Source organism: Arvicola amphibius, chromosome 1 (genome assembly GCF_903992535.2).
Source record: "Arvicola amphibius chromosome 1, mArvAmp1.2, whole genome shotgun sequence".
NCBI lineage: Eukaryota > Metazoa > Chordata > Mammalia > Rodentia > Cricetidae > Arvicola > Arvicola amphibius.
In genome coordinates this window covers 143,474,682-143,499,719 of record NC_052047.1, presented here as the reverse complement: position 1 = coordinate 143,499,719, position 25,038 = coordinate 143,474,682, and the positions used below count along the sequence as shown (strand labels likewise).

General features: G+C 45.1%; 1 protein-coding gene across 1 annotated transcript in view; it reads left to right on the top strand.

Moving 5' to 3' along the window:
* Nucleotides 1-13,778: 13,778 nt before the first annotated feature.
* The window catches only part of Chid1 (chitinase domain containing 1), a 38,353-nt gene continuing 27,093 nt past the window's right edge, over nucleotides 13,779-25,038 (top strand). Inside the window, exons 1-4 of the mRNA XM_038337292.2 lie at nucleotides 13,779-13,918; nucleotides 21,261-21,414; nucleotides 22,931-23,080; nucleotides 23,908-24,040. Coding sequence (XP_038193220.1) covers nucleotides 21,295-21,414; nucleotides 22,931-23,080; nucleotides 23,908-24,040 — 403 coding nt within the window. The 5' untranslated portion in view covers nucleotides 13,779-13,918; nucleotides 21,261-21,294. The remainder of the gene's footprint in view (nucleotides 13,919-21,260; nucleotides 21,415-22,930; nucleotides 23,081-23,907; nucleotides 24,041-25,038) is intronic.

Sequence of the window (25,038 nt, the reverse complement as noted above, 5' to 3'; positions counted from 1 at the left end):
ACAATATAGTTCTTGAGGTTCTAGCTAGAGCAATAAGAAACCAAAGGGAGATCGAGGGGATACAAATTGGAAAAGAAGAAGTCAAACTCTCACTGTTTGCTGATAATATGATAATTTACATAAACGATCTCAAAAATTCTACCAAGGAACTTCTACAACTCATAAACATTTTCAGCAATGTAGCAAAATACAAGATTAACTCGAAAAAAAATCAGTAGCCCTCCTTTACACAGATGATAAATGGGCTGAGAAAGAAATCAGAGAAATATCACTCTTCGCAAAAGCCACAAGTAGTATAAAATATCTTGGAGTAACTCTAACCAAACAAGTGGAAGACCTGTATGATAAGAACTTTAAATCTGGGGCTGGAGTGATGGCTCAGAGGTTAAGAGCACTGATTATTCTTCCAGAGGTCCTGAGTTCAATTCCCAGCAACCACATGGTGGCTCACAACCATCTGTAATGAAATCTGGTGCCCTCTTCTGGCCTGCAGGCATACATGCAAACAGAACACTGTATACAAAATAAATAAATCTTTAAAAATAAAAGAACTTTAAATCTTTGAAGAAAGAACTTGAAGAAGACACAAGAAAATGGAAAGATCTCCATCTCAAGGTAGAATTAACATAGTAAAAATGGCAATTTTACCAAAAGCAACCTACAGATTCAATGCAATGCCCAGCAAAACCCAACAAAATTCTTCACAGACATCGGAAAAAAAATACTCAACTTATTGGAGAAGAAAAAAAACCCAGGTTAGCCAAAACAATCCTGTACAATAAAGGAATCTCTGGAGGCATCGCAGTCCCTGACTTCAAACTCTACTACAGAGCTACAGTACTAAAAGCAGCCTGGTATTGGCATAAAAACAGACAGGCATACCAAAAAGATCTGAAACCAATGACCCAGATATCAGTCCACACACCTACATACACCTGATATTGACAAAGAAGCAAAAAATATAAAATGAAAAAAAAGCATATTCAACAAATGGTACTGGAATAACTGGATATCAATATGTAGAAGAATGAAAATAGATCTATATCTATCACAATGCACAAAACACAAGTCCAAATGGATCAAATAAAACCAACCACACTGAACATCATAGAAGAGAACACATTGGCACAGGAGACCATTTCCTACATATAACCCCAGTAGCACAGACATTGAGAGAAACAATTAATAAATGGGACCTCTTAGAACTGGGAAGCTTCTGTAAAGCAAAGGACACGGTCAACAAAACAAAACGTCAGCCTACAGAATGGGAAAAGATCTTCACTAACCCCACATCTCCAAAATATATAAAGAACTCAAGAAACTGGTCATCAGAGCTTGGGGGAATAGGATGGTTGGGATATATGAAGGGTGGATATGGGAACAAGGAATTATATATCTTAGTTAAGGGAGCCATTCTAGGGTTGGCAGAGACTTGACTCTAGAGGGGTTCCCAGGTGTCCAGGAAGACGCCCCCAGCTAGGTCCTTGGGCAGCTGAGGAGAGGGTGCCAGAAATGTCCAGATTCTATTGCCATACTCATGAATATCTTGCATATCACCATAGAAACTTCACCTAGCATTGGATGGAGAAAATGACAGAGCCCCACATAGGAGCACCGGACTGAGCTCCCAAGGTCCTGATGAGGAGCAAAAGGAGGGAGATCATGAGCAAGGAAGTCAGGACCGTGAGGAGTGCGTTTACCCATAGAGACGGTGGGACAGATCTAACGGGAGACCACCAAGTCCAGTTGGAATGGGACTGATGGAACAGGGGACCAAACCGGACTCTCTGAATGTGGCTGACGGTGGAGGAGGACTGAGAAACCAAGGACAACGGCGATGAGCATGAACTCTACAGCATGGACGGGCTCACTGTGAGCCTTGTCAGTTTGGTTGCTCACCTTCCTGGACTTAGGGGGAGCTGGGAGGACCTTGGACTTAACATAGTGAAGGGAACCCTGATGGCTCTTTGTCTTGGAGAGGGGCGGAGTGGGGGTATGGGTGAAAGGGAGGGGAGGAAAGGGGGAGGAGGACGGGAGGAGATGGAAATTTTTAATAAAAAAATGAGAAAAAAAAAGAAACTGGTCATCAAAAGAACAAATAATCCAATAAAAAATGGGGTACAGACCTAAACAGAGAACTCTTAGCAAGTAATCTAAAACGGCTGAAAAACACTTAAAGAAATGTTCAAGCCGGGCGGTGGTGGCGCGCGCCTTTAATCCCAGCACTCGGGAGGCAGAGGCAGGCGGATCTCTGTGAGTTCGAGACCAGCCTGGTCTACAAGAGCTAGTTCCAGGACAGGCTCCAAAGCCACAGAGAAACCCTGTCTCGAAAAACCAAAAAAAAAAAAAAAAAAAAAAAAAAAAAAAAAAAAAAAGAAATGTTCAACATCCTTGGTCATCAGAGAAATGTAAATCAAAACAGCTCTGAGATTCCATCTTACACCTGTGAGAATGCCCAAGATCGGGCAGGAGAGATGGCTCAGTGGTTAAGAACACTGACTGCTCCTCCAGAGGTCCTGAGCTCAATTCTCAGCAACCACATGGTGGCTCACAACCATCTGCAATGAGATCTAGTGCCCTCTTCTGTCCTATAGGCATACGTGCAGACATAACACTGTATACTTAACAAATAAATAAATAAATCATTTAAAAAAAAGAATGGCCAAGATCAAAAACACTGATGACAACTTATGTTGGAGAGGTTGTTGGGTAAAGGAAACACGCCTGCATTGCTGGTAGGAGTGCAAACTGGTACAGCTGCTTTGGAAATCACTATGGTGATTTCTCAGAAAACTAGGAAACAACCTACCTCAAAGCCCAGCAATACCACTTTTGGGTATATACCGCAATTATACCACAAGGACATGTGCTCAGCTATGTTCATAGCAGCATTGTTTGTCATAGCCAGAACCTGGAAACCACCTAAATGCTCCTCAACCAAAGAATGGATAAGGAAAATGTGATACATTTACACAATGGAGCACTACACAACAGAAAAAAATAATGATATCTTGAAATTTGCGGGCAAATGGATGGATCTGGAAAACATCATATTGAGTAAGGTAACCCATATCCAGAAAGACAAATATCATATGTACTCACTCAGAAGTGGCTTTTAGACATAAAGCAAAGAAAAACCAGCCTACAATTCACAATCCCAGAGAACCTAGACAACAAAGAGGACCCTAAGAAAAACATACATGGATCTAATCTACATGGAAAATAGAAAAGGACAAGATCTCATGAGTAAATTGGGAGCATGGAGACCATGGGAAAGGGGAGGGGGGGAGAGGAAGGCAGGTGAGTGGAGAAAAATATATAGCACAATAAAAACAATAAAAAATTAAGTATAAAGAAGTAATAAAATATAACTGCCCCTTCCCAAGGCCTCTCTCCTTGGCTTGTCAGTAGCATCCTCTCCAGGTGTCCTCACATGATGGTGCTTGGTTTGTTTGTGTTCCATTCCCTCTTCTTATCAGAATTCTACCAGGACTGGTGAGATGGCTCAGTGCTTAAGAGCATATGATGCTCTTGCCAAGGACCAGGATTTAGTTCCCAACACCCACATAACAGCTCACACCTCCAACTCCAGTTTTATGAGATCTGACACCCTCTTCTGGCCTCCACAGGTACCAAGCATGCATGTGAAGCACATACATACACATAGGAAGTACTCACCTACATAAAAATAAGTAAATCTTAATTCTACCATATATGATTAGGAGCCATCTTCCCTCGTCACTTCATCTGAAATAATCACACCTGCCCTTAGCCTCTCTATTCATTCTGAAGTACTAAGTCGGGACTTCACCACATGAACTGTAAAAGATACAATTCAGGTCATAATAGAGGTTTTGTGTGCACATTTGCAGACACGGTTTGTGTTCCTATCCTCTCTCCTAGTCCTGGAAACCTGGTGTTTTAAAGTTTACTTATTTGTTTTTAACATTTAATTAACTAATTCATTATTTCGTGTGGTTGGACATGTTTGTGTGAGGTGTGGGGATGCCACAACACATGTGTGGAGGTCAGTGGACGACTTTCAGGAGTCTCTCCTTCTACCGTGTGGTGTTGGGGATTAAACAAGGTCCTTAGGCTTGGCAACAAGTGCCCTTACCTATAAAATCATCTAACCTAATCTCCTTCACTTTTAATAAAATATATTATTTATTTTTATTTATGTGTGTGGGTGTTTTGTCTGCATGTATGTCTATGCACCATGTCCATGCAGTGCCCTGGGAGGTCGAAGAGAGCAGCAGATCCCTGTTTACTCTGGAAGGGTAGGCAGTCACTCATCTTGACCATTGAGCCAGACCTCCAGCCCCCAGGTTGGTTGGGTTTTTGAAACAAGGTCTTTTTTTGTATCCCAGATTTCCCTAGAACTCACTATGTAGATCAGGCTGACCTCAAATTTATGGTAATCTCCTGTCTGGGGTAGACTGAACTTGAACTCCTGATCCTTCTGTCTCTACCTCCACCAAAGTGCTGGGTGTATGTGAGATAGTTAAGACCTTTCTTTTTTCCTTGCATGTTTGTTTGTTTGTTTTCAAGACAAAGTTTCTCAGTAGCTTTGGAGCCTGTCCTGGAACTCACTCTGTAGACCAGGCTGGCCTCAGACTCACAGAGATCTGCCTGCCTCTGCCTCCCAGGTACTGGGATTAAAAGCATGCACCACCACAACCCAGAAAAAAAACTTTTTCTTAATGGACTCCCACTTTGTTGAAAGAGAGAGAGACGACAGAGACAGAAACAGAGATACTGAGACATGACAGAGACAGAGATGAGACAGAGACAAAATGAGACAAGACAGAGAGACCCATCAGGCCTCCTCGTTTCCAAAGACTAAAGACTTGGGCCTCCAGGATCCCAGAGAAATCTGTCTAGAAATATTCCCCTTGACCTGAAAGGCAGGTCCCTATGTCTAGAACTCGTTCTGTAGACCAAGCTGGCCTCAAACTTACAAAGGCCCATCTGCTTCTGCCTCCCAAGTACTAGAATTAAAGCCACCATGCCAGACTTAGTTAAGGTTTTTTTTTTCTATTGCTGTGATAAAAACACCATGTCCAAAGCAACTTAGGGAGTAAAGGGTATATTTCATCTTACAATTTATAGGTAACCATGGAAGGAAGTCAGGGCAGGAACTCAAAGCAGGAATCTGGAGGCAAATACTGAAGCAAAGGACATGGAAGAATGCTGCTTATTGGCTTGCTTTCTATGGCTTACTCAGTCAGCTTTCTTATAAACCCCAGAACCACCTGCCCAGGGAAGGAGTGGCATCACCCACAATGGGCTGGACCCTCTCACATCAGTCACTAATTAATTAAGAAAACGCCCTACAGGTCAGAGGTATTTTCTTAATTGTGGTTCCTTCTCAGATAATTCTAACTTGTGTCAAATTTACACATTTAAAAATTGCAATCATAACAACAACAGAAACCCAGGACACTGGGAATAGTGCTTTGGACCACTCAACATTACTGAATGATTTTCTTGAAGCTCTTGAGATATTGTCATCAAATTGGATGTGTAGTGGTTTGAATGAGAATGCCCGCATAGGCTTATATGTTTGACTACTTGGTCCGCAGCTGATGGAACCCTTTGGGAAGGATTAAGAGGTGTGGTGTTATTGAAGGAAGTGTGTCACTGGGAGTGAGCTTTGAAGTTTAAAAAGACTTGTGGGACTGGGCAGTGGTGGCACACGCCTTTAATCCCAGCACTTGGGAGGTAGAAGTGAGAGGATCTCTGTGAGTTCGAGGCCAGCTCTGGTCTACAGAGTGAATTCCAGGATATCCAAGGCTACACTGAAAAACCCTGTCTCAAAAAAACCAGAAAAAAGAAAAAAGAAAGGAAGGGAGAGGGGAAGGAAAGAAAGACTTGTGGATTCCCAATGCTTTCTCTCTGCCTTGTGGCTGTGAACCAAGACATGAACTCATAGCTGTTTCTTCACTCCACCATCATGGACTCTCACCCTCTGAAACTGTAAGCCAAATCAAAAACTTTCTTCTATAAACTGCTTTGTCATGGTATTTTATCACAACAGTAGAAAAGTAGCTAGACAGAGGTTAGTACTAGGAGTGGGGTATTGCTGTGACAGACACGACCCTGTGGGTTTTGCTGTTGTTACTGTTTGTTTTGTTTTTTTAAGTTTTTTTTTTTTTTTGATTAATTTGGAAGACTTTTGGACTTTGGATTAGAAAAGCAGCTGAATACTGTAAAATCACTGTTTGTTTGTTTTTTCAAGACAGGGTTTCTCTATATAGGCCTGGCTGTCTTGGAACTCACTCTGTATATCAGGCTGACTTCGAACTCAGAGATCTACCTGCCTCTGCCTCCTGAGTGCTGAGATTAAAGGTGTGCACCCGCCACTGCCTGACTTTGTATGCAGATCCATTTTTGATGGTGGTGGTGGGGTGAGACAGGGTTTCTGTTGACAGAAGTTTCTGTCCCACCCAGTACCACAGCAGTTAAGTCCCAAATAAACACACAGAGGTCTACATTAATTATAAACTGGTTGACCTATTAGCTGAGGCTTCTTATTAACTAATTCTTACATCCTACATCTTAACCCATTACTCTTGTCTGTATTAGCCATGTGGCTTGGTACCTTTCATCAGTGAGGCATTATCATCTTGCTTCCTCTCTGTCTGGGTGATGACTGCAGACTGAGCTTTCCTCTTCCTCGAATTCTCCTTTTCTTGTTGCCTCACCTCTATTTCCTCCCTGGTCACTCCACCTCTACTTCCTGCCTGGCTACTGGCCAAGCAGCATTTTATTAAAAAATAGTACAAGTGACAGGATAAAAGTCCATTGTCCCACAACACTTCTCCCCACTTCTTTAAAAAAAAAAAAAGAACTCTGACTCTAATATTCTTTGTTTAGCTTTTTGTCCAGATCATTATCCATATCATCTTGTAACCAACACTCTAAACAAAGATAGATGACCCATTTTTGGAGAATGTGGGCATAGTTTTCCAGGCTACTTCCTATTGATTGGGGGCCTAAAGAAAATCTTATGGGGGCCTAAAGAAAATTTAGAATTATGGTCAAGTCCTGGCTGGAATATTCTGTGAGGCTTGATCATCTCAGCCAGCAGTCTTGAGGCTGTTCTGGATATAGAACTCAGACAACTAGGCCATCTGTTCTTATCAGAGATTTCTCAGGGGGTCTTCCTTGATCAAACCTTATTTTTCTTTTTTTCTTTTTGGTTTTTCAAGACAGGGTTTCCCTGTAGTTTCTAGAGCCTGTCCTGGAACTAGCTCTTGTAGTCCAGGCTGGCCTCGAACTCAGAGATCCGCCTGCCTCTGCCTCCCGAGTGCTGGGATTAAAGGCATGCCTGGCTAAACCTTATTTTTCTTAGCCCAGAATGAATCCACAGCCTCTCATTTCCTGTGGAAACAAAAGTAAAACCTCTTCTCCAAAGTAACATACTTTTTGACTTAAATTTTGAAGTCAAGGCATTTTCAAGATACATATGTTAGATTAATCCAGCAACATTTATAATCAAATGTCTTTTAGCAGCTGTTGCTCCTTCCTCAGCAATCATACAATTCAAAAACAACACAATAATATACAGTATCCAGGCTCTCTGTGTATTTTCCATCTTTATCTGGCTTTATTTTAAACTCTTTTTCTTTTATTTTTAATTTTTGGCTTTTTGAGACAGGATTTCTCTGTGTATCTTTGGCTGTCCTGGAACTCACTCTGTAGACCAAGCTGTCCTTGAACTCACAGAGATCTGCCTGCCTCTGCCTCCCAAGTGCTGGGATTAAAGGCCTGCACAACCCACCACCTAGTTTTTATAAGTAGATCTTACTGGGCTATCCTATTAGGCTTGAAAGACAACAGTGCTAAGAGTTAATATGAACTATGGAGGCCCAGCTGGAGGGGTTTCAGAGAACAGTATTAGCAATGGGTCAGGAGAAATTCTTGTGATATTTTGACCCAAAATGTGGCTGCCTTTTTCCATTGTCCTAATAATTTTTCTGAAGCTAAATTAGAAAGTAATGGGCTAATTTCTTTGGAGGAGATTTTGAAACAATGTAGTATTATTGACTCTGTTGTATAGTTACTAGTAATCCCCCTTATGTAGTTCTACCATAAAAAAGAGCAAGTGGGGTAAAAAGGAATACAAAATGTACAATTTAAAGAGAAAAATAGCACCAGGAAATTTAATGTTGAAACCAAGGTTTGTGATGAAAGAGATTAAGAGATCAAAGAGTGGCCTGACCCATAATGGAATAGAGGGAGTGGTGTTCTCAGGACAAGACCCCACCCAGATAGTCCTGCAACTTGAGAAAGGAAAAAGACATAAATTTATGTCCCTAAAAATCAAAAACAAATCAAAGCTGTTGCAAATGTGGTTCAAGGGGTCCCGAGTTCACTCCAAGGTGGTCATCAAACTTGGCAGTGTCTTCTAAGTGGTTCAGGCTTCAGAGTCATGAAGAATACATGAGTAAAGGGGTTGTGGAATCCTCCTTCATAGTTAAGCAGAACCACTGAGGCCAGGTGGATGGCAGGGTAGGCCTGCATGGAGGCCCTAGAAGGCCATTGTGTGAAGCTCTAAAAGTGAAGCCTAGATTGTGTTGTAAATCCAGTGTGTTAAAAGTTGCCAGAGCCATAGAATATCTGCAATTAGAGCTACACACAGGGAGTAGAACCAGCTGGAAAGAGAAATATATCTTGCACAGACCAAAGCTAGAAAGGCAGAGCTATCCAAGCCTTTGACATTGAACATGGAGCTACGGTTACAGTAATAGATTTTGCCTTGCTATGTTCAGTCTTACTTAGGTCCAGAATTATCTCATTAGGCCTCAGTTTCTTCCTTTTAGAATAGTAATGTATAGTCTGTGCCATTGTAGGTTGGAAGTACATAATTTGCATTTAGGTTTTACATAGGGTTACAATTAAAAGATTTCTTTCTATGTCAAAAGAGACTTGGATTTTGAACATTAATATGGTATTGAGACTGTGAAGGAATTTGGGGACAGGATGTGGACTGTGGTGGTTTGAATGAGAATGCTCCTCTTAGGCATATATGTTTAGATACTTGGTCCCCAGTTGGTAGAACTGTTATGGGATAATCTTTTTGTACATTGTAGAGGTGTGTCTCTGCCTAAGGTGCTTTCTGATTGGTTCAATAAAGAGCTGGATGGCCAGTAGCTAGGCAGGAGAGAATAGGTGGGACTTCTGGGGAGAGAGAGGATTCTGGGAAGAAGAGAGGTGGAGATGCCAATAAAATATGGAGGGAGTAGGACATACAGAATTAAGGAGAGGTAAAAAGCCATATAACAGAATGTAGATTAATAGAAACAGGTTCATTTAAGTTATAAGGGCTAGTGGGGCAAGTTTAAGCTAAAGGTCAAGCTTTCATAATTAATAATAAGTCTCAGTGTCATCATTTGTGAGTTAGTGGGCCAAGGAAAGTCTGAGTACATAGAAGTGGTTGGGAAGGATTAGAAGGTGTAGTCTTGTTGGAGGAGGTATGTCACTGGGGGAGGCCTTTGAGGTTTCAGAAACCTTATGTGAGTCCCAGTGCTCACTCTTTGCCTCACTGGTAGGGATCAACATGTGAGCTCTCAGCTGTTCCTTCACTCTGCTATTATGGACTCTAACCCTCTGAAATTGTAATCCAAATTAAACAAGCACTTTATAATTTGTATTGGTCACAGTGTTTTATCACAGCAACAAAAAAGTAACTAAGATAGGATGCTTACAAAAACAGGAGTTTATTTCTTCACAGTTCTAGAGGACAGAAGTCAAAAATAAAGGTAGCATGTGGACGGGGTTCTTCTGGAAGCCTTGAGGCAGCTGCAGGTAGCTGTGGGCATTCCTGGCTTCAGAGCTGAGTTTCTCCCTTCTGTCCTCACCCTCTCGTGGCTTTCCTACCTGTGTCTGTCTCAAATCTCTCTCTCATCCTCTTAAGGACACCCTCTCCTCACATCACTGGATTTAGTATCTACCCTAATCCTTAATCTAAGATTCTTAATTTAATTATATGTACATAGTTATTATTGACAAATAAGGTCACATTGAAAAGTAGTAGAAGTTAGGACTTGCACAGTGCTTTGAGGAGGGGGCACCATTCAACATAATCATCCAATAAAAAGTAGTGCCCTTTGACTATCATTGCCACCTACCCAGTCACTTCCCTTTAGTTTTGGGTTTTAGGTTAGTTTCAGAATACTAAGAAGCATTAAAAAAAAATCCCCTGCAGACACCTTGAGGCATTGGGTCTTTTCGAAGTTCAAATGCTATAGCTATAGGGCCACATGCCATCACAGATGTTTGCCCAGCTGCTGACCAGACATCTATACACAGCAATCATCACGGCCAAGGTCAGCCAGGCCAGCCTTGTGGAACACAAACAATTTGCTGTGCTGGTCCGGGAGCTCTTTCCAGAAACTTCCTCCTTCCTTCTTTCCTGGAATTTCTTATTCCAGCACTGAGAGAGGATGTCTCTATCCACAATGGGGGAAGGATCTGCAGCAGGGACTGCTGGGATGCATCCGTCCTTCTGGACTTGTACCCTTTGCACTCAGGTGTCTCTAATTTAGGAGTGGCATGAAACAGACAACTCCAGACGACCCAGGCCAAAGCTTTGGTTAAAACAGAGTAGAGACATGGGTCTTTACTGTCAGGCAGGGCCTTGTTGGTGCTGACTTGGCAAATGAGGCCTGGCACAGAGCTGCCTTCAAGACTCTACTTTCACCCCACCTAGGGGCATTGTTGAGGTGATGATCACATGCTGGGCTGCTTTCAGTAACTCAGGGACACCTCTTAGGTTGTCCCCATAAGATAGCCTTAGGCTGAAGATCCTTAACTGACCATGTGCATGAGGGTAGTGTGTTCCCAGAACAAAAGCAAGGATCCCATTGGCAGCAGAAAGGCCACTGGATAAACAGTAACTGCCCTGCTCTTGTCTACTTTCCAGTGCCAACTGCAGATGGTGGTACAAGCTGAAGAGTCTCCGAACACCAGCCGGGGGCCCACAGCTCAGAGGTGGAACGTGAACCTTGGCTGGGACATTCCAACATTGCTGTGGTAGCAAAGGTCGAGAAACTGACTGAGGTCTGCCTTAGTGCTCTGGCCAGGGGAGTTATACTCAGCTTCACACTAAAGTTAAATAATTAGGATTTAGTGTTTTCTCATTTAGCCCAGGCTGCCTTTGAACTCACCGAATATCAGATTTCAGTTATGAGCCACTGTGCCTGCCTTTTTACAGTCACTGATTAGATGCCTTTGCATCATACTTTGTTCCACTTCAAACACAGTTAAATATAAAAAAACATTTTCAACATTTTAAATTGAATATATATGTATGCATATAGATATAGGTATAGATATAGATATAGATATAGATATATAACCCAGGCTTTCCTTGTACTTGTGGCTCTCCTTCTGTATCTGCTTCCTAAGTGCTGATATTATAGAGGTGGTTAACACCATATCTGGTCTAAATTTCAAAAATAAACATTTTTTTTTCTTGTTCTTTGGGGGTTTTTTTTGTACTTTGTTTAAATGAGCAACAAGATCTCAGGAATCTCAAGAACTTGAATTTTAAAAAAAAGTTAATTCCTTGGGCCAAGGAGCTGGTTTAGGGTAAAGGCACTTGATTAGATACCGGCTAGCCTGAGCTTGATCCCCAGAAACCACATGGGGGAAGGAGTCAGTTCCCAAAAGTCCTTTGACCTCCTCACACCTCCTGCTGTTGCATGCTGTGTGTGTGTGCACGCGCGCAAGCACGAGAGCGCGCACACACACACACACACACACACAAACCCCAAATAAATAAATGTAAATGGAAGGCATCTTTTCCAAATAGAAAAGTAAATGCAGTAAATCTGAAGTTACCTTAAATATTCCAGAAACGTTAAAAATGGGATGGATTCATTATGACAGCAGTGCTGATGCTTTGGTTCTGATTCTCTTAGACTTTTCTATCCACCTTTTTGTATTTTCTGTGTGACTAAAAAGCTACTTGAAATCAAGTTGGAGCTGGGGATGTAGCTCAGTGATTGAGCGCTTACCTAGTAGGTGTTTGGCCCTGGGTTCAATCCCAGCATGGAGGGGGGAAAGCCAGTGTTCACCCACACACACCAGGGATCTTGCACCTTGGTCCAGCTGTGTAGCGGGGCTGGGGGTGGAAGGGGTGGGGGGCATATTTTTTTTGTGCTAGCTTCTCAACAGGCTCCTGAGCATCTATCCAATGGAGCCCTGCAGAGGGGCTGGTCTTGGGCTCTTTGCTTTCTGTTCTTATCAACACAGATCAGGAATTGAATCCTTAGTGGACTTTGCAAGTTTTTAGCTCAGAGACCTCTGACCTCAATTGGGTGGCCAAAACGTCTTTGCTGGCTTAAGACAATGTTGGTCTCAGTCGGGCAGTGGTGATGCACACCTTTAATCCCAGCACTCAGGAGGCAGAGGCAGACAGATCTCCAAGAGTTTGAGGCCAGTCTGGTGTTAGTTCCAGGACAGCCAGGGCTACCCAGAGAAACCCTGTCTCAAAAAACAAACAAACCAAAAAAAAAAAAAAAAAAAAAAAAAAAAAAAAAAAAAAAAAAAAAAAGAGCGTTGGGCTTATTAGTATTTCTAGGACCGCACAATTCTCAGGACATCCAATGTAGCTCTGCCGCACTTGGGAGTTACCATTTTGGGCAGCAGGGTGCTGAGCTGGATGCCAGGAAAGCAGATGGTGATGCACAGCATGCCTTAGCACACACACCCAGCCCCGCTGGCAAGAATATGGGGAAGAGAAAGGAGGAAACGTGATTAGGAAGGAAGAACACCAAGCTCAGCTCAGTAAGAAACCTCTGCAGCAGCAGGAATGGGGAAACAGCCGCACTGCGAATTCTGCAACAGGCCCTGGTGGATCGGGCAGAGGGTTTAACTGGGTGTGTACAGGCCAAATATGGTTTTCTGCAGGAAACTGCTGGGAACAGCGAGGGATGGGGGTGGGGACCAGTCAGCTTGATGAAAAAATAAAAAATGCTGGTCACGTGTGCATTCAACCCACACTCGTAGAATTGTCTGGCCTTCCCCTTGCTAAGGCTGAAATGTGGGTGGAGAGAGAGTTGTCTGCTTCCGTGGGTTCTGGCTCCTACAATTTGCAAGACCAAAACGAAGACAGAGACAGCGCTGGGATGCAGACAGGCAGAATGTTCGCTGTGCGAGGCCATCCGTGGAAGGATGTTACATCTCCTGACGTAGTGTCCCTGCTGGAGACCGTGCAATGGGCACTGCAGACCTGTGGATGGTGACAGAAATGTGGCAGCAGGGGTAATGCAGAGAGAGGGCCAAGGAAGGCCTAGCGCACAGAGTGCATGAAACAGGGTCGGTCCTGACACACCTGGGAGACCATGGAATTGACCACGCGCGTAGGCGCCAGTGCTACCCAGGCTTGGCAGGGATAGGTTCCCAAGACCCTCAGGCTGGACGCCTAGATGGTCTCAAATGTGGACGTGACGTAGACTTCAGCGCGGGCACTAAGCCAGACAGCTAGCAAGCCCGCAGCCGGCGACGCTCAGCAACACCAGCAGGAGCTCCGCGAGGATCTCAGGATCTGACTGCGCGATTCTACTGCAGGCCAGGCCCTAAGCAAGCAGGAGACTGGCTGCACGAGCGGAAACAGATCCACGGCCACGCAGTACCCAGTCCGCGCTCGCGGCACTGTCCCCACCCAACTGCCGAGTCCCGGCCCACCCTCCGCCCTTCTCCGCCTACCGGCTTCTATGAGGCTCCACCTCTAACCCCGCCCTCCAGCCATCTTGGCCCCGCCTCATCCCAGCGTGCCGTGCGCATGGCATATAGGAAGCTGGCGTGGCGCAGCGATAGCGCGCGGCGACCTGTGGGCGGGACTTCCGGCGCGATGAATCGTCTTCCGGCCGTGCTTGATGGGTCTGGCCGGTCTTCTGACATGAAGGTGAGCCCGGCAGCGGCAGCGAGGCCTGCTCCTTCTTGGACTGCCTCTGCGTCCGCGTCACGATGCGGGAACGCCGGGCAGCGAGGCTCTCTCCGGACAGAACGGGCAGAGTGTGAGCGGGAAGGAGAGCGCGTGGATGAGAGCGAATGAGGGAGCTGAGAGTGTGAGGGTGAGGGAGTGTGTGAGAATGAGCGGTGTGAGGGTGAGAACGATGTGTCAGTGTGAGAATGAGCTGGTGTGAGGAGGATAAACAGATGTGAGTGTGAGCCAGTGTGAGAATGAGCAGGTGTGAGAATGAGCAGGTGTGCGGGTGAGTGTGAGCTGGTGTGAGAATGAGCAGGTGTGAGCTAGTGTGAGAATGAGCAGGTGTGAGGGTGAGTGTGAACTAGTGTGAGAATGAGCGGTGTGAGGGTGAATGTGAACTAGTGTGAGAATGACCAGATGTGAGCTAGTGTGAGAATGAGCGGTGTGAGGGTGAATGTGAACTAGTGTGAGAATGACCAGATGTGAGCTAGTGTGAGAATGAGTGGTGTGAGGGTGAGTGTGAACTAGTGTGAGAATGAGTGGTGTGAGGGTGAGTGTGAACTAGTGTGAGAATGACCAGATGTGAGCTAGTGTGAGAATGAGCAGGTGTGAGGGTGAGTGTGAACTAGTGTGAGAATGAGCGGTGTGAGGGTGAGTGTGAGCTAGTGTGAGAATGAGCAGGTGTGAGGGTGAGTGTGAGCTAGTGTGAGAATGAGTAGATGTGACAGAAAACAAGTGTGTCAGTGTGTGAGAAAGTGAGCTGATAACGGGGGTGAGCGGCAGTGTGAGGGCCCGAATGTGTATGTGTGAGGTGAGAACAGGTGTGAAGATGAATGGATTTGCTAGGGTGAGAATGAGTGTGAGGGCAGGAGCAACTGTGTTAGTTAGTGGGAACAAGGGTGAAAGAGTAAGTGTCAGGATGAGAGAAAGTCTGGAAGAGAATGTAACCTTGTCCTTGTGTAGGAGTGCCAGGACAAGCGTGTTAACGTGAGGGTGCTTTCGAGCAAACAGTAATATGAGACCATGAGCTTGCACAAGTCATTATATAGACAGGAGAGAACCGGAAGCGAAGGCACAGGACTTTAATCCTAGCACGTGGGAGGCAAAGGCAGGCAGGTGGATCTCTGTGAGTTCTAAGCCAGCCTGGTCTACACAGTGAGTTCAGGACAGCGAGCTACATAATGAGACCTTGTCTAGGAAAAAAGGGGAACAGGGTAGGAGGAGAAGTGGCAGGAAGTGCGTGTGTGCACGTCGGTAGTAATGAGTGTGAGCATGTGCCAGTGTGGCTGCGTGTGGAGAAGCACGGGTCAGAGGTTGTCAGTTGTGTGAGTTAGTGTACATAACTTGTGGAGTCACGAGTGTGCAAACAAGCTAGTGGGGCCATAGTGGAGGCATGAGCTCAGTGTGGCAGAGTAGCTGGCAAGCCCAGCCTGAGGTAGGAGGGTATACAGCAAGTCGTGTGGGTTCCTTCAGGTTTGCTGGGTGCATGAGGCCGCGTCTTACCCTCAGCACACCCTCAAACCTTGAAGACTATCCTGGAACATTTCCAAAGGACTTTCCACAGGTCTCTAGACTGGAGCCCAGGGAGGCCAAGAGACAGTGTGCTCTTGACGGAGCTGGAACTTGAGCCATCTTTTAGCGGTCATGTTTGCATTGCCTTGTGCACGTGGTCATGGTGTGGTAGCCACAGCACCGAGGCTTAGTGAGCTGCCCCCTGCATTGCTCTCCTCGTCTGTGAATGGGAACAACACTGATACCTGGGTCCTGAGCTGTGGAGAACGTGTGGGTAACTCACCAGGTTTGGCATGCAGCATATGGTCAATAAATATCACCTGGGGCTGTGATCATCCTGTTTCTTATGTCACCTTCATTTCCAGCCATGCACTCACCTACCTTTCATATGAACAGTTTGCTCCTAAATTTGTCCTCAAAAGTAAAAATGTAGGGTGACTGTCATATTTGCTGTAAGAGCAGGGAGTCTATTACAAGAACTCAGAGGGATGAAAATGTGGCCCAGTGCTTGCTTAGTATGTGGGGAGCCATGAACTTGATTCCTGGCACTAAGACACTAATGGGTGGTAGTTAACAGTCAGGCACATCAGTCAGCATCCCTCAAAAGCCTTTCAACACCAAAGCAGGAGGTCAGTCTGAGGGCCAAAGGCCATCTTTTTGTTGTTATTGATATAGGATCTCTTAGCCCAGCCTGGCCTTGAACTCAACTGTGTAGGTACAGCTGACCTTGTACTCTTGTTTTGTTTTTTAAGACCTTATACTCTAATTTTCTGCTTCCATCTTCCTAATGGTGGCATCACAGATATGACCCACTATGCCCAATCTAAAGCTAGTTATTTCCTTTTTTACTTTTAAAAACTGGTTTATTTATCTTTATTTAATGTGTACTAGTGTTTTTGCTGGTATGTATGTCTGTGTGAAAGTGTCAGAGCCCCTGGAATTTGAGTTACACACAGTTGTGAGCTGCCATGTGGGTGCTGGGAATTGAACCCAGATCCTCTGGAAAAGTAGCCAATGCTCTTAACTGCTGAGCCGTCTCTCCAGCCTACCCCACTTTTAGTGTTCTCACCAACTTTATTTTTATATGCTTGTGAGTTTTGCCTGCATGTTTGTCTGTGCTCCGTATGTTTGCAGTGCCTGAAGAGGCCAGAAGAGGTCATTAGATCCCCTGAGACTGGAGTTTAGGCAGCTGTGAGCTGGCATGTAGATGCCGGGAATCAAGCCCAGGTCCTCTGGAAAAGCAACCACTGCTCTTAACTGCTGAGCCATCTCTCCAGCCCCTGAAAGCTAGTTCTTAAAAGAACTGAAGTTGACTCTGATTAACTTCTCTAATTCTGCACACACACAGCAGATATATACATACAAATTTGCACACATTAATGCATTTCTTTGTAGGAAGCACCTGACATCTTGAGGAAGATTTGAAAGCTTCTGCTGTAACTCTTTGTCAGCCTCACTAAGACAGTCCTTCCAGTGCTATGGGATCTGTAGCCCCAGAGTTTCTGGGCCTGTAGCATGTTCTCCATTGTTAGCTTGGTATAAAGCAGGAGCCAAAACTCAAGTAGGCCAAATTCATAACATTCCACACTACATGCAGAATATTTTGCCCAAAGGATGGTTATTAATGCTTGGGGACAAAACACATTTTGATGTGAGAATACTGAAAGACCCTAGGAGTCTGCTATATAAAGATCATGATGGAGAGTTTGCCCTAGTGATGATCAGAGACGATAATTGGGCATTGGGAGCCACGGCAGGTGCAGTAGCTTGGGCACCCTTCACATCCTAGCACATGCCTCACCCATCCACACCCTGGTAGTCTAGAAAGTTGGAGACCAATGTTTATGAGCAGTTAGGTACATGGTGGTAGTATTGTAGTGATTCTAGTTCTGCCTTGCTGCCAGACACAAGCTAATGGACCTGTTTTCTTTTTCTATGTGTCCAGATAGACCCCTGTCTTTTAAAAAAAAAATTTTTTTAAGATTTATTATGTGTAGAGTGTTCTGCTGGTAGGTATGCTTGCGTACCAGAAGAGGGCACCAGATCTCGTTATACGTGGTTGTAAGCCACCATGTGGATGCTGAGACTTGAACTCAGGTTCTTTGAAAGGGCAGCTGGTGCTCTTAACCACTGAGCCATCTCTCCAGCCCTTAAAAAGTTGTTTGGTTTTTTTTATAAGTACACATAGATGTTTGTGTCTGTGTGTGAGCATGTGAGTGCAGATGTTTGCAGAAATCAGAGAGGGGTGTCATCCCCTGGAGCTGGGGTTACAGGTGATTGTGAGCATCTGCTGTGAATGCTGGGAATCTAACTCAGGTCTTCTGCAGGCACAGAGCATCCTTTGAGTTGCTGAGCCATCTCTTCAGCGCATCCCATCTCCCTTATTTTTTGGCAAGTGGGCATTTGGAGTTGAATGCAAGGCCTCGTGCATTCTAGAAAAGTGCCAAATTACCCAGCTACATCCTCAGCCTTTCCTCCTCATTTTGAGAAAGGTCTTGATGAGTGATCTAAACTGGCTTAGAAGTCTGTGGTACAGACAGGTCTTAAACTTTAGATCCTTGTACTTCAAGTCCCAAGTAGTGGGGTTCTAGGCCTGGGCCCCCAGGCTAGGCTTCTTTCACCCTTTCTTCCTATAGGTATAAGGTCTCAGGCCAGGGGATAAGGAGGTGGTAGGCCAAGGGCCTTTTGACAAGGTGAACAGAGGCTCAGCTGCAGGTCTAGTTAACAGATATTAGTAGAGACTCGAGATCACAGGGAACCTGGACGTACGCTCAGCCCTGGACTACTTACCCCTGGTTTCTTATTACTTTCCTTCTGTGACCCAGTTCTTCACCCAGGGGAGAGAAGCCTTGCTTATGTAGGTGCAGAGGCTAAAGACATCCTTGGGAACTAGGGTAGTCACAGGCTCAAACTGGCCAAGCAAGCTGTATGTTTTTCTGGGCCACTGGTGCCAAGCCTATATTATGGTCAGGATTTCCCATTCCCTGGGGCTATGGACCTGGGAGTTGAAGCTTCACAATTGTGAAGACAGGGTGGCGAGCTGGGTAACGTGAGATACAGAATTATCTCCTCTTAATTCTCATTTTGTCCTGGAGGAAAAACTGATGGGATGGGAGACCAGGGTGAGAGAGTCATAGAGTTTACCCCTCTAAACAGCCAGTTTTTAGAGCAAACAGTGCCTTTGCTGGAGGCTTCAAGCATCCGGTATTATTTTATATACTCTCCAGTTTTTTCCTAAGTCCTCAGAGCCTGTGGTCTAGATTTTCTGCTGGACTTTTAGTCATGAAATCTTCCTGGTTTGCCTTACTCAAAGACCACTTGTTAGTCATAGATCACACAAGTGTGTTGGTTGGTGTCAAGCTTGGAGGCTTAAGGCCACAATCTTAGCTTTCCACAGGTCACTCCAGGAGCAGTCTCAGGGAAGTGACAGCAACAGGAAGTAGAAGGGAAACAAGCAGCCAGCCCAGGAGGTCTTGGGAATGGGTGGGCAGGCATTAGAGTGGGCCTGCCTCTAAGGTACTGTTAATGGCTCATACTCTGCCTGGCTGCTTTATCTGGAGCCTTTCAGCCTAGGATTCTGGCATCTTTAGGTGCTCTTGACCACAGAGGAAAACTGTATGCTCACCTGTTGGGCTGCTTCAGTCTCCACAGAACCCTCCTGGGGTTATATGAGTCTCTTTAGCTTGCTCTAGTAAACTGTGTTGCCAGAGGCATACAACTAGATTGATACACTTCTGCACACCTTGTCTTGAAGTCCCATGAAGGACTGATAACCCAGATGTTTATCCAGAATCTCCTAGAACCTAAAAGTGAATTATACAACTAATGAAAATTTGGTGCAGAAGATAGAGGTCAAAGGAAATGACCCATAGATTCCTATCAGCTTCTACTTTTGCTCCTTATATACTTTCTTAGGTGAGCACTATGCACATAAAAACAAGACAGCTGGGCTGGGATAAAGGTGTATGCCTGTAGTCCTGTCACTGGGAGGCTGAAGCAGGAGGATCTTGAGTTGGAGACCAGCTGGGATGTTCCTAATAAGATCCTGCCTCTATCAAGTGACAACAGACTGTGCTGCATAAATGCAGTTTGTGGTGTTTTTGCATTGATCATCATCATAGGCACCGCCTTGCTCGTTTGTGTTCTTGGTTCCTGTGCTGGGGACATCTTTGAAGTGGAACTTGTGAAAGGAAGGTGGGCAGTGTAATGTTTATGGCCACGTTGTCATTCCTGCGGAGCCCAAGAATGGGTTGTTTTCCTAGGAAGCATTCTTCGTAACCCTTCACATACGGAGTGGAGGGTTTCATCTTATGTTTCATCTGTGTTTTGTTTCTTAAAAGTATTTGAAACCTCTTCTTGTATTTGTAGTGGGACGCTGTTTACTGGAATGTCTTTTAGGTTCATTTGTTTGCTTGTTTATTTTTGAGACAGAGTTTCATGTAACAGACTGGCTTTCATATCCATACCTGACCTTGGAACTCCTGATCCTGCTGCCTCTACCTCTCCAAGTTCTGGGTTACAGGCACGTGCTACCACACCAGGATTTTTTTTATTTGTAAAATTTCCTCGGCTGGTGTTTGATCCCAGCACTCGGAAGGCAGAGGCAGGTAGATCTCTAGTTCAAAGCCAGCCTAGTCTACAGAATGAGTTCCAGGCCAATCAGGGTTACTACACAGAGAAACCCTGTCTGGAAAAACCAAAAAAATTACTGATAGTTATGGGTAGAAATTTGTCAAATGTGTCCCAAATAAGTTTTTCTGACTAACTTGTCTTTAAATTTGCTTTTTATTTTCTAAATGAAAGTTTTACTTATCTTTTTTAAAAATCTGAGGCAGGGTCTTGCTGTGTTGCCCACACGAGCCATGAACTCCTTGGGCTCAAGCAAGCTTTTTGTTTCAGCCTCCCCAGTAGCTGAAACTATAGGCACTTGACACAGTGCCCAGCTTTGAAAGTTAGACATTTTAAAAACTTTATTTTTATTTCACGTGCATTGGTGGTTTTGCCAGCATGTATGTCTGTGTAAGGGTCTCAGATCCCCTGGAAATTGTGAGCTGCCATGTAAATGCTAAGAATTGAACCTGGGTCCTTTGGATAAGAAGTCAGTGCTCTTAACTGCTGAGCCATCTCTCCAGCCCTGAAAGTTATACATTTTTAAATATTGAACTCTGGTGATTCTTCTTCTTCTTCTTCTTCTTCTTCTTCTTCTTCTTCTTCTTCTTCTTCTTCTTCTTCTCCTCCTCCTCCTCCTCCTTCTCCTCTTCCTCCTCCTCTTCTTCTTTCTTCTTCTTCTTCTTTCTTCTTTGGCTGGAGAGACAGCCATGGGTTCTGGGAACCGAACTCTTATATTTTTGGTTGTGAGCATAGCCCTTAATGGCTGAGCCATCTCTCCAGCCCTCTTTTGTATTCTTTCTCCTTATTGATATACTTGAAAATGGCTTCTCTGCCCTGGGATTATATAAGTAGTTGTCCATAGTTTGTTCTAGCACCGTCTATGACTTCGTTATTTCATACTTCAGCCTCATTGCTGCTGAAATCTCTTTAGATTTGTGGGGAATATGGGAGTCAGTTTTCCTAGTTGGCTGGCTGGTTTGTGTTGGGAAGACATCTTTGGACAGCTTGTAATTGTCTGAGGGGACCTGGTGATCTAGGCAGGGAAATCTAGAAGTTCTAGAGGCTTAACTATAGTAGGAAGGGCTGGCCTAAGGGCCCCGAGGACTTAAGCCCTATTAGAATCAATACACTTGTCTAGTTCATGCTGTATTTCTGTTCTGGTCATCTGCCTTCATGTACTCCTTTCTTTCTGCAGCCCCCTGGACCTAGAAATTGGTTCCTTCTGTGACATGCCCACCATGTGGCCACTTCTTCATGTCCTCTGGCTTGCTCTGGCCTGTGGCTCTGTTCACACCACCCTGTCAAAGTCAGATGCCAAAAAAGCTGCCTCAAAGATGCTGCTGGAAAAGGTAGGGAACTTGAGGTGACCACAGTGGCTAAGAGCTAACACATCCTACCTGGCTGGGACCTTTGTGAATCAGGAGTGTCTTGGCTCCTAGCTCCTTACACGGCCTTCTGACAAGCTAGTAGTGTGCCAGGAGGCAGCCTGTGTGACTCTGGGAATGACTCTAGCTGAGGCTGTGAGTTTACAGCCTCTGGAACTGGAGGCAACAGGCCCTTTGGTATCATTATCCTCCTTGCTCAGACTCTGTATGCTGTGACATTTTCTGTCTTCTGTCTGCTGTCACTATTCCATGGTTGTTGAATTCTCTCATCTTTACAGTCCCAAACTGTATTTCTGTCATGACCCTTGTGCTGTTCTTTTGGGATATTTCTTGGGATTGCAAACCTAAACGTCATCCCCCATCCAGATCACTGCTTAACCCCAATAGTCCCCATGCTGCTGACCAGGCTGCTGACATAGGACCATACCTATGACCCAGGCCTGGACTGATAGATGCTCTGTATTTTGGGGCAGAGAACCCATACAGTGGGCATCTCTATCTGTGCTGGATGGTTTTATGTCAACTTGATACAAGCTAAAGTCATCTGAGAGGAGGGAACCTCAATTAAGAGATTGCCTCCATAAGATTGGATTGTAAGCAAACCTGTAAGGCATTTTCTTAATTAGTGATCGATGGAGGAGGGCCCAGCCTATTGTGGTACCATTCCTGGGCTGGTGGTCCTGGGTTCTATAAAAAAGCAGACTACACACAAGCCATGATGAGCAACCCAGTTAGCAGCACCCATTCATGGCCTTTGCATCAGTTCCTGCCTCCTACCTTCAGGTTCCTGCCCTATTTGAGTTTCTGTTCTGACTTCATTCAGGGATGAACAGTGATATGGAAGTGTGAAACAATAAAATCCTTCCTCCCCAATTTTCTCAATTCATGGTGTTTCATCACAGCAATAGAAACTCTGTCTCTCACAGGAAGACCAGGGAGTCAAACACTGGGAAATCAGGGAAGACTGCAATGGACCCCCAAAGTGTGGCAGAACTGGCTAGCTGAGAACCTGATGGAAGACTTCTAGGAGCAGCGGTGGGGTAGAGGCAGGCATATTAGCATCCTGGTTGGGAGATTCAGGGAGGGCTTGGCCAGTGGGATAGCATATGTTTGACACATCCTCGGTGTATGGACCTATGATGCCTAGATGCCCAGTGATCTTAAGTAAATGTCAATCTTCATATATAGAAGGAGCCCCTGAAGCCTCCTGCCAGATCTCCAGCTAAGATTAAGGGTTGAATAGCCCCTGGCAAATGCTGCTTTGCTCACTGAGTGCTAGAGCCCTTCCGAATAGGTCATCTACTGTGGCATTAGTCCTCTACCTCATAAGGTCTTTAGATGAGCAGTACCGTGTTAATCCAGAGACATGGTCTGCGGCTGAACAGAAAGAACAGACTTGCTGCTGCTCCGCTGCTTCTAATGCCACATTTCATGGTGAGAACAGATACCAGACAGCTTTCTTCTCTCCCTTTTGTTTCAGACTCAGTTTTCAGATAAACCTGTCCAAGATCGGGGTCTGGTGGTGACAGACATCAAAGCTGAGGATGTGGTTCTTGAACATCGTAGCTACTGCTCAGCAAGGGCTCGGGAGAGAAACTTTGCCGGAGAGGTCCTAGGCTATGTCACTCCGGTAAGTCAGAGTTCTGTGGTGCTGAACCGGGCTGTCCTCCTGGCTGGTGTTTTCTCCCTGGCTGCTGCTCCTGTGAGACTGTAGGAGAGATGCTAGCATAGAGATGTTAGAGGGAAGGGTACCATGCTCTTCTTTGGGCTTGCTCCTTGTGGCTTCAGGTGACCCCCCCACCCCCAGCAATTCCTCCTGAGTGTAGAGAGGACTCTAGGGCTGTCTAGTCAGAGTGGGGGCTTGTAGAGCCCCAGTGAAGGGACATCAGCCTAGATCCCAGGCAGTGAGTTACAATCCCAGGAGTTTTGTAAAGGGAGAGAAGGAAGCCCAGGCAGGGAACTGATGGCAGCTCAAGTCCTGCACTGTTGATAATGATGTCTTCATTATCAACAGTAGGAGGCCACTTGTTTGTTTTCGACTGCTCAGCCCCGAAATAGTCACACAAGAACCCAGATTATATGCAGTACTGTTTGGCCAATAGCTTAAGTGTATTTCTGGCTAACTCATATCTTAAATTAACCCATCTCCATTAATCTGTGTATTGCCTCGAGGCTGTGAGTTACAAGGTAAAGTTCCAGTGTCTGTCTCCAGTGAGGCTACATGTCTTCTCCTGACTCTGCCTTCTTTCTCCCAGAATTCAATTTAGTTTTCCCTGCCTAGCTAAGTTCTGCCTTGCTACAGGCTAAAGCAGTTTCTTTATTCATTAACCAATAAAAGCAATACATAGACAGAAGGCCCTCCCACACCACTGATGGCTGCCCTAGGCATGTCCAAAGCATCAAGTGACAGCAGCATGGCAACACTGTTCTTTTTCTCCCCTCTCTTTCCTCTACCAGTGGAATAGCCATGGCTATGATGTTGCCAAAGTCTTTGGGAGCAAGTTCACACAGATCTCACCAGTCTGGCTGCAGCTGAAGAGACGTGGTCGTGAGATGTTTGAAATCACAGGCCTCCATGATGTGGACCAAGGTTTTCCCACTTCTTTTTATCTGTGCTTGCCCTGAGGGCTAAGAAGAGTATGGTAGTGTGCACATGTGTCTGTGTGAGTATAAAAGTGTATTATGTGTGGGAGTGGATGTGTTTGTGTGTATCTGAGAGTATGTGACTGGTTATGTACTTGTTTTGTTTTGTTTTGTTTTGTTTTTGAGACAGAGTCTCACTATGTAGCCCTGGCTAGCCTTAAAATCACAAAGATCCACCTGTCTCTTCCTCCCAAGTGCTACCACACCCAGCTAGGTATCATGACTAGCGAGTATTAGTGTGACTATGTATTGATATATTGATTGTGACTCTGCTGTTATAGGCCTGTAATCCCTGCTACTCAGGAAGTTGAAGCAGGAGAATTACAAGTTCAAGGCCTATCTGGGTATGACTCTGGATGTGATTGTAGAAGTGTGACCATGAGAGATGTCAAGTGTGACTAGGTATGTACCTGGGTGTGAGTGTGAGAGACATGTAGTTTGCCGTCTCACACCGCATGGCTGGGCCATTGTGTGAGGCACGGTCTTCCAGGTAAAGATAGTCACTGAGATGGTCACCACTGTAAGGTCCTCTGTGTGGTCAACTGTAGGAGGTGAGAGACTGTCCAGTAGATGACAGACTGAAGAGCACTGGGAATTTGTGCCCCTTTCCTTTCCTTTCCTTTCCTTTCCTTTCCTTTCCTTTCCTTTCCTTTCCTTTCCTTTCCGACTCTAATCCCAGGAGCTGTTTGTTGTTCCTTCTCATGAATGTCAGGGCTGCATGTGAGCGTAAGGAAGGCAAGTTGTACAGCTAAGCAGTGAAGTGATTGGCTCCCCCTTGTCGGTGACTTCCTTAGTGCTCTGTCTTTGGTGTCCAAAGAGGAGCGTAGGCTAGAGGAGGACAGCTCACTGCTGACACATGCTCTTGAGGGGCCTGATCCACACAGCTGAACCACGGAATTGATAGGAGAGGGCTGGCTGGTTTTGGAGTTCTGAGACCAAGAATGG